The 14,302-nt window shown below is 40.9% G+C and overlaps 2 protein-coding genes across 3 annotated transcripts in view; one reads left to right on the top strand and one right to left on the bottom strand.

Annotated features, from left to right (window-relative positions):
• GFM1 (G elongation factor mitochondrial 1) overlaps nucleotides 1-4,403 on the top strand; it is a 19,613-nt gene extending 15,210 nt beyond the window's left edge. Inside the window, exons 13-17 of one of the 2 annotated variants that reach the window (XM_031555018.1) lie at nucleotides 557-719; nucleotides 1,724-1,868; nucleotides 2,548-2,708; nucleotides 3,110-3,163; nucleotides 3,945-4,403. In XM_031555018.1, coding sequence (XP_031410878.1) covers nucleotides 557-719; nucleotides 1,724-1,868; nucleotides 2,548-2,708; nucleotides 3,110-3,163; nucleotides 3,945-4,076 — 655 coding nt within the window. In that variant the 3' untranslated portion in view covers nucleotides 4,077-4,403. The remainder of the gene's footprint in view (nucleotides 1-556; nucleotides 720-1,723; nucleotides 1,869-2,547; nucleotides 2,709-3,109; nucleotides 3,164-3,944) is intronic. The other variant, XM_031555019.1, reaches the window with a different exon arrangement.
• A 2,915-nt stretch (nucleotides 4,404-7,318) lies between these two features.
• Nucleotides 7,319-14,302, bottom strand: part of LOC100543418 (ovocalyxin-32) — a 7,334-nt gene continuing 350 nt past the window's right edge. Inside the window, exons 2-6 of the mRNA XM_010717088.3 lie at nucleotides 10,557-10,701; nucleotides 9,528-9,699; nucleotides 8,697-8,833; nucleotides 7,964-8,026; nucleotides 7,319-7,870 (exon numbers count right to left, since the gene is read on the bottom strand). Of these exons, the coding sequence (XP_010715390.1) occupies nucleotides 7,712-7,870; nucleotides 7,964-8,026; nucleotides 8,697-8,833; nucleotides 9,528-9,699; nucleotides 10,557-10,701 (676 nt within the window). The 3' untranslated portion in view covers nucleotides 7,319-7,711. The remainder of the gene's footprint in view (nucleotides 7,871-7,963; nucleotides 8,027-8,696; nucleotides 8,834-9,527; nucleotides 9,700-10,556; nucleotides 10,702-14,302) is intronic.

The raw sequence follows: 14,302 nt of genomic DNA, 5'->3' as shown, positions 1-14,302 counted from the left end.
GTGCTGGCAGCGGGAGGCGGGCCGGCAGCTCCCGCCTGCTGGGGTTGGGTTGGGGAGGAGCGGAGCTGCGGCCCTCCTCCTCTCCTCCTCCTGTTCCCGAGGGAATGAGCTGCACCAGAGTGCTCTGTGGGAGGGAACTGTTGGCATGTGTGGAAATAATGTCAGATCTTGCACAAGCGAGCAAGCCTGCAGGCAGTCAGGATTGCACTGATGGGGCTCTGGGTGTCCCTGTGCATTGCATGGAGTGGGTCTGGTGGCCGTTAAGGGTCCCTTCCAACACAAACTGTTCTATGGTTCTAGTGTTGCTTACCATATGCAGGAGTATGTTGGTCCTGAGACCAAATGATTGCTGTCTTTAGGCTCCAGCTTGCAGCGTAGACATTTGTGTTATTCCTTGAACATCTGAATGCTCTCAGCTGTTGTTTCAGTCATTTGTACAACAGTAAGCCGAGTGAAATAAAACGCAGAATGGGAGCTTCTTCCTTTTAAAGCCACGAATAGAGTATAGTTGGTGTGATGAATAACATCGTGTGGGGTTTTGTCTGTTTGTTCTTAGTTTTGAATACACGCACAAGAAGCAGACTGGTGGAGCAGGGCAGTATGGCAAAGTTATAGGAGTCCTCGAGCCCCTGGATCCTGAGGACTACACAAAAATTGAATTTGAAGACAGAACCATTGGCACAAATATTCCAAAGCAATTTGTGCCCGCTGTTGAAAAGGTACAAAGCAATTTGTGTGTGATACAAGAAATACTGATTCTTGTTTTTTTTCTTGTTATTCTGTTACCATTTACTTCTGTCTTGCCCCAGGCAAGGAGATTTTTCCCATTACTTCAGAGGAAGCTGAATCAAATTTCCATGCTTTTGCTTAATATCTTACATTCCTAGCTTTTCCACTTAATTTAGAACCTGCTGTTTGTTTTCTTTGGTAGCGTGTGCTTGCTCTGTTTCCATAGCAGTGCCTCAGTTAAAAAACAAAAAAAAAGGCAGGCTTTCCTTTTGGACACTGAAACAAACCTCCTTCTGATGAGCTTGCTTTTTGATTTTCATTTTCTGCTTTTAATTCTAGCGATGTAATTCTCATCCCTGATGATTACATATTTTTTTGTGATTTCTCTGAGACCAGATACATAGAAAACTGCAACTTCGTTTGATGTATGAGTTACCTAATTGTCTGTTTTACCACTTATGTTTGCTTCCTCTGTGTAACTGTATGATTTCTCACTTGTTTGTGTATCCATCTTAGCATGATCTTTGCATTCCTTAATCAAATTTGATTTTTCCTGAGTCTTGGAAAAAACAGATGGTCTGAGAAGAAGTGCTCTGAGAAAAGGCTTACTCTTCAATCAAATAGTTAAAGCATTCATTCAGTTTTTGGTTATACAGTCCCTTAACAAAGAAAATCCTGAGTACATTCCTTTTTCTTGCCTTCTGGTTTGTTGCATGATTTTTCTTTTAAGATAGTACTAAATTAAGGTACCAAAGAATGACAGTAAAAAGTTTTCAAACTTTTGGAGTAAGAAGTTTTCCCCACTCCATTCTGTTTTTTCCATCTTCTTAACAAGCAGGAAAGTCCATTGGCTTGTTGTGGGATTGCTGCTAGAAATCGTGAAAGGGATTTTTTGGTAGTTCTGGTTGGATTTTGGTGTTTGGGTGTTTTTTTGTTTTTTTTTAAAGCTTAATTTCAATCTGCAACGTGCTGATTTTGAGGTGGTGTTTGACAGGGATTCCGAGATGCATGTGAAAAAGGTCCAGTGTCAGGGCACAAGATTTCTGGAGTCCGATTCGTCTTAGAAGATGGTGCACATCACATGGTGGACTCCAACGAGTTCTCTTTCATCAGAGCAGGAGAAGGAGCCCTAAAGCAAGGTATAAACCTGAGTAGTCTGAATGTGTGGTCCTACTGGCTTCCTCATTGGTGGAGCAGAATGTAACATCCTCATTTCTTTAGGTTACCTGGTGTATCTATACACGCGTTTGAATTTTGGCTGGTTCCATAGCAAATAACGTATGCTAGAAGGCAGATTCATCTTAGGGTTGTCAGAAGGAAATCCTTTTTCCTAGATAAGAGTAAAGAGAAACCGACAACTTCATCTTTTTAGAGGTAACAACAAAACAGAACAACCATTTTGCCAAACTGTGTGCCTGCCAGCATTGCCATCTCTGGAATAAAGGGTGGGGGGGGAGTTGGAACTCCAAATAGTCAGTAGTGTTTTCCTCATTTGTTTAAGTAGCATTCAGCATTAACTGTAAACAGTTCTTTGCTATGCAAATGGGTATCTTGAGTGAAACCAGGCTTGTTCCTTTCTTTTTGTAGCTGCGTGTGAATGTAGCTGGAGGTTAATTTATGCAGTCTTGCAAAACACAACTTCATGTTTCTGCTCACTTTTGTTGTCGTGGGAAATGTTGTTGTATAAGTTGTCACTCCTGGCCTCATCACTGAGGCAGCTTTGGGAGGCTTCTTGCAAGGCCAAGTTAAGAATCGTTTAATGTCCATGGTTTAGGTAGACATATATAAGAGTACATTTAATTAATTTCTTTCCTCCAGCTATGGAAAGTGCTGCTGTGCGTCTGCTTGAGCCCATTATGGCGGTGGAGGTGATGGCACCCACAGAGTTCCAAGGAGCAGTGATAGCAGGCATTAATCGCCGTCATGGAGTCATCACGGGGCAAGATGGCACTGAAGGTTACTTCACTCTCTATGCGGAGGTGTGTGCTGCTCCCTGGTACCTCTCTCTTCTCTTTTGACTCTGTTGCTGTTTGCCTGGTTGGCTGCAGTTTTAAATGTTAGCAGAGTTATTCAGTGGACGAGCAGGAATTTTCCATCTGTGGAAGTGCGTTGTGCAATATTAGTAAGGCTGTTACCTGTTATAAATCTGTTCTGCTTTGGAGAAGCCAATTTATTACCTAGGACCGTATGGTGGCAGAGGAAGGAACACGGTTTTGTTGAGACTGGCTGTGTTGCCTTGGAGTGAAATCTGTGCACTAATACTGATGCACAGAGTTATGGAGCATCTTTCAACTCTTTATATCATAATTGAGATTATTTGAGTGATATCCAATAGTAGGTGAAAAAATATCTTATAAGAATGATGTGCTTTGATTTTTAGGTGCCACTGAATGATATGTTTGGATATGCCACTGAGCTGCGGTCTTGCACGGAGGTAAGTATTCTTGGTGCTTTTTGCTAAATGTACTTACGTAAATCGAATATGCTAATTTGCATCACTGTTACCATAGTGTATGCATCAGTAAAAGTGATAAAAATCACAATACTATTAATGATAATAGGAAAATAACTTTAATTATCGTTACTTTAACTGGTGTTTAATTAACGTAGCTATCGCTAGCCTCATGTGGGCAAAAATTCTTGCATCCTTTGGAGAGGGAAGAAATTCAGGGTTGCAAATACTACAGAGTGATAGAGAATCAGTAGAGGTCTTACATTCAGAGTCTGGAAAAGTGTAGGCATGCTCCTTAAGTTACTGATTTCTGCAAGTAGGTGAGACTTTAGACAGCAGTGCTCACGTTAATAAGTTCCTTTCCTAACAACATACACCCTTAGAGTTAGATGCTCACTGAACACATATTTGAATCAGTTGAGATTGTTTTCTTTGTGTGTTAATTAAAATTTTCTTTGTGTGTTAATTAAAATTTTCTTTGTGTGTTAATTAAAATTTTCTACTCTAGCTATAGTGATACACAAATACCTGTATTCTCTGAGCATTCACATTATTACTGCAGACAACCTTACAATCTTGTCTTAAATAACGTTCAGATACTGTTTATCTTTGGGTCTCTATCTACACGCCTCAGTACAGTGTTTGTGTGCTTCACTGTAAGTTATTTGTGCACATTAGGTCACAGATTGGAGTATGGCCTACAGCTAAGGAAGGTTTCTTGCTTAGCATCCTAACTCTGACTATTCTTTCTCCAACTCTTCAGGGAAAAGGTGAATATACAATGGAATACAGTAAGTATCAACCATGTTTGCCCAGTACTCAAGAAGAAATAATTAACAAATACCTCGAAGCAACAGGACGACTTCCTGCAAAAAAGGGCAAAGCTAAAAGCTGACTTTTCCTCTGGAGTACATGGAACAGTTTTCACAGTCTTCTGGAAGAGCTCGGTTGCTCAGACATAGAAGCAGTTGAGCCTGGCTAGAAGTTGTGCAGGCTGCAGTGGGACTCAGACTTACAATTCCATCCTAATATCCTTCCTTCGTGGTATTGTCAGCAGTCACTGGGAGATGACAGCTGAATTGTTCAGATGTAAATGCTGCTCATTGACAAAATACAGAAACGCTATAACATTGATAAGAATTTGTCCGGAAATTTGTCTTAATTCTTCTGTATTAAAATAATTTTATTTTTTTACTTGATAAATAATTATTTTGTAAGTAGACTAATTACTGTTTCTCTGAAAGTTTGGAGGCTTTAATTTAGGAGATTGAACAGAAGCTCTGGATAGGCATGGGAAATGAATTGTTATGTGCTGTTGTTTTTAATGCTAGTGCTCCAAGCACGGATCCTTTTGTTCCTGCAGTTCACTGACAGCATACAGTCCACAGAATGAATGTTTTCCCCCTCGTTCTTCAGAAACAACAAAGCCATAATGAAATGGACGAGGTCATCTGCCAGTGCAGTTAACTTCCCAGCAGTCTGCTTATCACTCGTGGTTCAAGGCATTTGAAAAGGGTTGACAGGAAAGGCCTTAGAAGTTAATTCTTTTCAAAATTGGGAGCAGTAAGATTTTATTATATGTTCTTACTTTCTTGGCATTTATTCAGAAAATGAAGGGATTCCTTTATTTTTTTAGAACCCTGGAGTCAGGAGAGCATGCTGCTGCTGCTATTTAGCTTGGGAATCAGCTGGGTAGATCTTTCTTATTCGTACAGGAGAGCTCAAACAAGGATGTGACAATTAGGTGAGAAAGAGAAGATATAATCATCAATTTTCATTTGATTATTACCAGATCTACTCTGGGCTTTGGTTGCACACTCTCTTTTCCTGACTTATTCAGTTTAGCAGCATTTTTGCAGATTTCCAGTAAACAGAGGAGGAAGTTCCAGTCCAAAACCAACTCCATTCCTGGCACAGGATCGTGGTTGATGTTTACCAGATGCAGATAGTACTGCAGTGGCTGGGCTTCTTTTCTTCAGCATTCAGAGAAATGCAGTGGAAATGACTTATTTTAAACTTGGAATGGAAACAGTGTCAGAGATTTGTCAGGGGCATGTAAATGGTAACGAGGTGCAGGTACGGTGTTGTGTAGAAGCATGTTGTTGCTTTGGGCTACATCTTTTGTGATTCCCTCACATCTGTAGCTTTTGTTCTTGTGAAAATGTTCAGCTGGAAGTAGTTCCAAGAAAAAGCCCTGCGGGTACTCTGACATTTGGAGAGTTTTAAAAATAAGGGAATATTATAGCTTGTTCATCAGAATTCAAGGATGTTTTGTGTGTGTGATGTGAATGCAACGTAAAGCGAGATGGGGTGCTTAACATTTTTAGTTATATTTACATTATGCTTTTACATTGAGCTTATTAGAGGCCAGTCACAAAGGGAATTCTTGGCTAATAGGTTCTGTCAGATGTGTGCTGGTTCTCCATAAAGCTAACACATGATCAGACCACAAGTGGCACTCTGTAGGGACAGCTGAGGCACAGTGGGCTCTACTGGACTTAAATGCAAGGGAGAAAGATCTACAGGATGGGGGAATAGTGGATAGGTGGGGACAGTGGATGCAAGGAAGGAAAGAAGTATGAGCAAGAGCTTTATTTTGGAGTGCCTTAGATTTTGTTTGTGTGTGATTTTGACTTAGTTGAGCTCTTCCTAGCAGCAAAAAGTTCCCCTGTACTCAGCTCTGGAGAAGCCACACCTCGAGCACTGTGTCCAGTTTTGAGTCCCTCACTGCAGGAAAGACATTGAGGTCCTGGAGTGGGTTCAAAGAAGGGCAACAAAGCTGTGAAGGGTCTGGAGCACAGGACTTATGAGGAGCGGCTGAAGGAGCTGGGATTGTTCAGTGTGGAGAAGAGGAGGCTCAGGGGTGACTTCATTGCTCTCTATAACTACCTGAAGGGAGGTTGCAGTGAGCTGGGGGTCGGCCTCTTCTCTCGTGTAACTGGTGATAGGACTAGAGGGAATGGCTTCAAGCTGCGCCAGGGGAGATCTAGGCTGGATGTTAGGAAATACTACTTGTCTGAAAGAGGGTCAGGCACTGCAATGGGCTGCACAGGGAGGTGGTGGAGTCACCGACCCTGGAGGTGTTCAAGGAACATTTGGACATTGTGTTGAGGGATGTGGTTTAGTGAGAACTATTGGTGATGGGTGGGTGGTTGGACTGGATGATCTTGTAGGTCTTTTCCAACCTTGGTGTTTCTGTGATTCTGTAAAAATGAAAGAGAGCAATTTGTCTTCTCTTGTCTGTATACAGCCCCTTACAACACAGAGGTACACTATGTTGGTTTTTCTTAACATGAAGAATTCACTATGAACCAGTCTGAGCCTCAGCTCAGATCATGACTGCATTGGTCTAACCAGTAATTTTGCTTGAGTAAAAACCTACCATTTCAGGTTCTGGTTGATTGAAGTTTTGGCCCTAAAGAAGTAGGTGGAAATTTTGCCTTTGAACTCCAGCAGGGTTGCTACTTGTCCAGAATTTACAGTTCTGCAGTTGCTTAACTGCCTTAAGATTGCATTGCCTTACACTGATCTGGAAGTACTTCTGTTCTGGATACAGAGAGCTGTGGCAGAAATGGAGCAAGGAAGCCAAACTTGCAGTGAAGTGCATTGCTAAAATAGAGCCTCAGAGTGCAAGCATGTGCTTGTTTTAATTCTAAAAAATATTTTCATCACCTTTTTTCTTTTTTAACTGAAGAAATGTTGCCATTAAAAGCTCTGACTTTGTGCTTTTGATGATGAGAAATGTCTTGGCAACGCAAAACATATGTAAGATACTGCTTCACTGAATTTATTGTAATGTCTGTTATGTGCTGACATAAAAACGAGCAGTTGGTAAAATTACATCACTCTAATAAACTTGTGTAAAATGCCTAAATCTGGGAGGATGTCAGATCACCCAGCCTAAATAGCCCCCAGATAAACCTTCGTGTTAAATACCTGGATCCTCACAGCTGATTACAGACCTCTGATAGCACATCAGCAAGACTGGGATGGTGCAGGTGGTGGTTACTGGCTTCTGCAGGGCTTTGTGGGGAAAGATTTTGCTGCTCATCTACAGCTTTTTAAAGGTCAAGTACCAGGAGAAGATGGAAAGTTGGGGTCTAACAGCAGCATCGTGAAAGAAAATCCAGCTTCCACTATGTATAATGGTATTTATTTTATTGGAGGTTATTTAAAAATCAGCAGGTAGCTATCTCAGACAAAATAGCAAATATTCTTAGTGACAGATTAATACTTTTCTCAAGATTTTTATCTGATATATTAATTTTGTTCATTATTGATTATGACATGATTAAATGACATAATCAACTTGTGTATACTTATCTGTGTAAGTATAGTAGCAAAGTTTTTAGGTAGGTCCCTAGAACATTAATTTAGAGAAATTATAGAGGTTCGTTCTGGAACAAATAGATGAAAGAATTGATGATTCAAATTTACTGTAATGAGGCTTGGATTGAAAAATGATCACAACTTCAGGCCTGTTACACAAAGGTTTCCCATTTAATGTGTGCATAAAGCTAACAGTCGCTTTTAGAAATTCCCTTCCTTTTCATGAAACATTCCAGCAGCTGATCCGTAGTCCTGTCCTGATCCATCTTCGAGCCAATGGTTAACTGAAGTGCAGATGTATTTCAATGTCAGTGGGTGATCCAATATCCAAATGAGGTGCATGTAACAGGGATATATTTTCTGGAGAAGAGATTTTACAATAATTGTCTTTTATGATCTTTATACCATTTCTCTATTGATGGAGGTAGGTGTTGCATGAATATGATTTCTTACCTGTGTTGGAGTTTCATGGAGCAAGATCATGAATTCTAACTCAACAGCATTGTTCTTCCTTATCTGGTCATGCATCAAAGGAAGACAAATAAGAGCGCAAGTTATACTGCTGAAGTTTAGAATCTACCCTGATTTACTTTATGCACTTAACTTGCATAAACAGTGAGATGAACAGGGCTTAAGATGGCTGTGATACCTGGCTGGAATAAGACAGGTTTTTGCATACAAACAGAGGGGGAATTCGGAGCACTTACTGCATAAAACTTCAAAGACAGTAACTACAGTGTATGTCTGTGCCCTGGCATGAAGCTAAGCTTACACAGGTAATAATTCATTCAGTTAATCCTCAAATAAATGTGGTAATCTTGTCTATTAAACTCTCCTTCAGAGAAATTCTATTCTGTGTAACTTGGGAGTGAAAAATGAACACACGGATGAGTAAGAGAAAGTTTGGGAACTCCTATTCTGTAGGCTGTAGGTGTAAGGTATGTTCACCAGAACGCATATTGGACTGGTGCTAACCTGAAGTTTGGGTAGGGGGGCAAAGAGCACGTGGTATGGGGCTGATGAACAGCAGGATCGTATGTTCAAATCTGATTAAACCTGCAGAAGCCAACAGATCCACTTCTGGAAGAACCACTGCCATTACAGAGAGTGTGAGATGTTGGCGGCTGTTTTATTCTTTGCCACTCTGTAGGCTGTCACCTGTAAGGCAGATGTGTAATTTGCTTACCTGCTGCTTCACAGCCTTGACTTGTGCCAAGAAGTAACCCAAGTTCTCTGTTGATTTCTTCAACATGATGAAACTGCCACCAGCAACAGCCAAGCCCCACAATGGAAGATGGGCATGGGCAATATTTCCATGGCTGTCTGAAAGGGAGTCGTTTAAAGATGATGAATTCTGGCTGGTCATCAGAAACAGTATAAACTACAGAGCATTTCTGCCTGGCATAGCACTATGCCTGGGAGCTGGCTCTTTCTTCAGGCGCTTTATGGTCATGAACAGGGAGGAGAATGAATTGATCCTAAATTTACTGTGACCACAGAAGTATGCGAGCATGATGGAAGTGAAATTACCAAGAGATATTACTCACAGGTTCTCCTCAATGAGGTGAGAAACCCAATATCCACAGTAGTGGAGGTCATTACTTAACCAGGAGGAAAGGAGGTACCTGGATGCTCCATTTCCAGGATGGAAGAATTCTGATACCCGTCCTTCGTGAATTCCTGTCCACAGTTGTGGAAGGTTTATGGCTCCAGGCAATTGCTGCTATTTCAGAATACTTTGCATTTACTTGAATGTAAAACTGCATAGTCTTGTTTTTAAAACCAAAACGTGTTCACAACATTGTGTTGACTACCACTGTGCTGCTAAACATGTTTGGTTGGCTTTTTCTCCCCAAAATTTCTGGTGAGCTGAGTTGTTCTGCTAGTTAGCCCTATAGTTTTAGGGTGCTACTTTGCATTTATGCTTTTTGAATTGCATGTTCATTTGCTTTTGTTCTTAAGCGTGCAAACTCTTTGATATAAAATGAAGTGCAGTTGATTATTTGGAGGAGTGTACCTGGAATATCATTTGCAATTATTGGTTTCGTTCGATGCTGAAGATATTGGTAAAATCTGTTGTCCTGTTCTTGGATTTGTTTCTTATCCTGAATGTCTGCACACTTGATATTGACTTCAGGTGGAGACCTCTTTAGGTACAAGACTGTAGCAAGGCAGCTCCCAGCATTTTCCTGTAAACGTAGAATTACAGACTGTTACCTTTAATCAACACTTCATTTACCAGCAGCGCATTCTTAAAAAGCTCTTTGTAGTGATAAGTGAAGCATACGTTTGGAGAAAGTACATGGGATTCTTTCTATGAAGCTGTACAAAGATCAAAAAAGCCTTTAAAGGATATACATAACATTATTTTTTTCTCCAGAAAGTTAAAGAAATTTAAGCCACAAGATGAAAATGATTTAACTTTTAAATCAAGATGTAACAGAAATGTACCGAGCCATTTTAGAAATGTCTGCAAGTTCTCAAGAAATAATACTGATAAGGGGACTTTCATTGTATGATATTTCTGCCTTCAAAGAAAAATAATCTGATGCTTTATATTAAATTCTGAAAGTAATTTGAATATTGTGTGTAATAGAAGAACAGATGCTTGTGGTAAAATTACTAGTGACTGCTGTAATAATGTAGAGATGGTTGTAATTTAAAAAAAAAAAAAAATAACAGCTATATATCTGCTCTCATTGTGGCGTGTGGACACAGCAGGAGCTACAGCTGGATGAGGACCACAGCATAACACTGAGTTTGGACCACTGCAAAGTCTGACTCAGAAGCTTTGGTGCCTGATGTGACTTACTAAGACAGCAAGCAAAGCAGGAAACTGCAGTTGGACCCCTGCAGAGGAGAAGAGCTGATAGATGAGATACTCAGGTGTTATTAAGAGCAAACTGTGCCCCATGCTGGACAGGTAAAAGCATTAAAGTAAGTCCTTACATTGTGAAAGGCCCATTTGCAAAAACACTTAAATATACGGTTTTGAAGGTGTTAGAGTTTAACAGACGCTCTAAGATGTGTTGGATGGTAAACTTACCCCGTTTATGTAGTCATCAGTAGTAAAATGCAGGTAATACTTCATACCAACTCCTTGAATGAACTGAAAGAGAGGAAGATTGAGCCTGCAGTGAAGCCTTATAGCACTGTGGAGGGAAGGCAAGGCTGCCTTTATACCAAGTACTCTTTACTTCATTGTTGTATCTGTTATTTTCTGACCAGTGAGCAGTCTGAGTGGCAAACAGTATGGAAACAACTTTATTCAACTATTTGCTTGTAAAATGCCATTTTGTGGTGTTTAGCTGATTGTTACATTTTTAAGCCTTTCTTTGATGAAATCAGTCAACAGTGAAGTATGTCTTTTTGTATGCTGCACTGTGATTTCCTAGATAAGCTTTCTGATACATAAGCTGCGTTATTTCTGTATCTGGAAGCTGGTTCGTTTTGCATAGATTGTTTTGGTAAGAGGCATTCTCCCTTGAAAACCTCTAGCTTTTTTTTTTTAAACACTACTGGTGTAGGACAGTGTTATTAACAAGGTTTTCCTCTGTGAGGTGAGTGATGCAGTGTGTAGAAAATGCATTTTACTGGAGAATGCAAGCTACACAGTGTACACTGAAGTCAAATTACTGTAGTTCAGCAGCAGCACTGTTTGGTAGTCTGTTTTCGGAACACAGTATACTTCAGGGAAACAGGAGGGGCATCTGGACATTTGCATGGTGTTGAAGGTTAGAATCCAAAGCACGTGTGTGTGTCTTACTTATCTAAGTGTGTTCTTTTGTGTTCCCACCATACCTTCATAAAGCCGTCAACAGCATCGTGTCAGCAAAGTTTCGTTGACAGGGCAAGGCTATGAGCCCAGCTCCTGTCTTTGGTACATATGCAGTTAGGTACTGCTGATGACAGGTTGGTTTAGTCACTTTTTATTTTTACCTTCATGAAATCTTTAAAAAGAGCCAAGTCTGGAGTTGGGCCCACATTATACCAAGAGTGTAATGAAAGAACAGAGAGGATGAGTTCAGACCTTTATAATCTTTTCTCTGCCATTCTCTCCTGCTCCCATTTTCTGCATAGCCAAAATGTTGTCCTGATCTACTTAGTGTTAAGTCAAAATGACAGATTATTACGTGTTACTGCATTACATTCTACTCTTACTGTAGCAAACTGGTAAAAACTAACTTTCTGAACTGCAGTTTTATGACAGAATCAATAATTTGGGGACACTGAAAGAAGGTTCTAATTGCTCATGCTCACTGTGTTAGTTAAACTTATTAGTTTAAGTTTAGTTAAGTCTAAGTTTCTAATTATTGTAAAGTGATGTCATTATTACAGCTACTATCTCTAGCATTCTTCATTTGATGAAGTATTGGTGTTTGAAGCACAGCAACCTAGGCTTATTCCTTGTCTTGTCATCAGTACTACAGATAAGAGATAGTGAAACAGTTGGACTGCTGGAGCTGGAGAAACTTGGCTGTCTGATGTAACTGAAGGTAATGGTGGGATTTCCAGCTGAACCTCTTCCTCGAGTAGCCCAGCACAGCAGCCTGCCTGCACACTGCTGGTTACAACGTCAGGGTCTTTGTCCTACGAAAGAAACTGCTTTGATTTCCACTATGATTTTCTACTATTACTCCACAATGCATTCCTGTAAACCATCACACACTGTGAATTAAATAAGAGCTGAGGCATATTTGATATCAAACAACACTGGCTGACTGAAAGTAGTCAAAGATAACATCCAAGAAGAAAAGTAAATAAGTAATATATTTGTATATACAGAGAGGAGTGTGAGCTGTGTTGGGGGGGGCTTGCCTGGGGGTCTACACCTCTCAGCCCTGCCACCATCCCTGCCAGCCAGCTCAGGCAGCTTTACCTGGCTGCTGTGGAGAGAAAAGCCAGCAAAGTTGGCTGCTTTCTGTGCCTTAGATAATAAAGCTACCCTGCAACTGATCTTACCTTCCCACTCTGACTTGGGTACCTGACTGTTGAAAATTCGTAGATAACTTTTAATTAACTTATTTTAATGTCAGTACCATAGTCCTGATGTGGCACTGTTCTGTGTCACAACGAGCTTGTGTTGAGAGATCTCCAGCTATAAAATAGCATTTGGTACCCCAATTTTAGGAACTGTTGCAGTTCAGACAAGAGATTAACAAGCTTTACCTTTGTGCTTCCCTGCTGATCCACCTGCCTAGCTGCTCAGCAGCATGGGAGACTGCTCTGGGGAGTCTAACAGTTTCTCTCTGGAATTCCAGGCTCTTCAGCTGGCACACACTAGTGCTTCACTTCTCAAACATATATTTTAAAGTGCAACTGTCAACAATCCCATGAGATGCATGCTTCTGTTTCCTGGAAGATACTCAATTAAATTAAAAAACTAAACTAAAATTGATGAGAAAACAGAGAACTACAGCCAGTGTTTGGTATGTGCCTACTACTGGTTGCTGGAAGAAGCCACTGAAGGCTCATTTTACCTGAGCTTGAAAAATCCTCATCTAACAGTTACCGTACTGGAGGCTTTTTCCAGTCCTGTTTCTTATTGGCACCATTTAAATGTTTAGTGGGGTGATAATATCAGCTTTTAAATACAATTCTCATGATTAAATTCTGTGGTAAAGCTATTCTATTTTTGCTTGATCCAATAATGGACTAATAAATAGGAAAACCGCCTTCTTAAAAGCAAACAAAAAAACCATAACTCTTATATTCGCATTAGATAGTGCATTCCTTCCAGGAAATTCTTTTCATTTTTTACAGGGAAGGACAGGAAAGGAGGAAGTGACCATGTCTGCTGTGCTTCTCCCCTCGTTTTTACAGAGCATGCAAAGAAAAAGGGGAAATAACCTGCAGAAAGTGGTTACAGAGTGCTGCACAGCATCAAGTACCATGAGGAAATAATGAGGCATTTCATTTCTCCATGAGCCAATTTCTTCTTTCCTGTTTTAAAAGGCTAGTGGGCACTGCTGGGTGGAGAAAATCCCTTTTCCTTACTCCATCTTGCAGATATTCAGTTACACACAAGTTGGAAAGATCTGCACCAACTATTCAACTCCCAGTAGCTGTGAGGTTATGGCTGCACTGCTTCTATCACACGTGCTGCTCCAGGGAGCTGTGCCATAGAATCATTAAGGCTGGAAAAGACCCAGAATCTGAGATCCCCACCATGCCCACTGAGCACATCCCTCAATGCCACACCTTATGGGTCTGAACACCTTCAGGGATGGTGACCCCAATGCTCCCTGGGCAGTCTGACTGTTGTTTGGGAGACGAATATGGAGGCACAACAATATAGAGATCTATATTCCAACATATTACATGTGCACGCTGCCCAGTAAGTATTGAAGGGGCACCTGCATGCTTTGTGAGAAGTATCAAATGTTAGCTTTTGTCATCAATTTCTGCCAGAATTCCAGAGGGAGAATGAAATGCCACCATATAGCAGATCCACCCTCAGCTGTATCCATACAGAGTGCATGGGATGGAGCACCAGGCAGGAACCTCCAGGCACTGCTCACTGTGAGTGACGGGAGGTCATGCACAAAATCTGAACGGTATGCAGTAGCGCTATGTTAAATTTGATCGGAAATTATTTTTCTGATCTGTGAAACGTGTGCAAATCGGCGTTGATCTTTCATAGAGATCCCAATCTGAAGCCACTGGGATCCCTGTGGAAGACTTAAGGACCGAAACAGCGCATCCGCAGCGTTTCAGAGCAGTGTGGGTCTGCCGTGTGGGGAAGGCGGGAAACGCTTCGCTCAGCGTCCCTCAGCCCTGAGGGCAGCCCCC

This window comes from Meleagris gallopavo, chromosome 11 (genome assembly GCF_000146605.3).
Source record: "Meleagris gallopavo isolate NT-WF06-2002-E0010 breed Aviagen turkey brand Nicholas breeding stock chromosome 11, Turkey_5.1, whole genome shotgun sequence".
Classification (NCBI taxonomy): domain Eukaryota; kingdom Metazoa; phylum Chordata; class Aves; order Galliformes; family Phasianidae; genus Meleagris; species Meleagris gallopavo.
The sequence above is the reverse complement of the archived record's forward strand: the minus strand, read 5'-3'. Positions and strand labels throughout refer to the sequence as shown.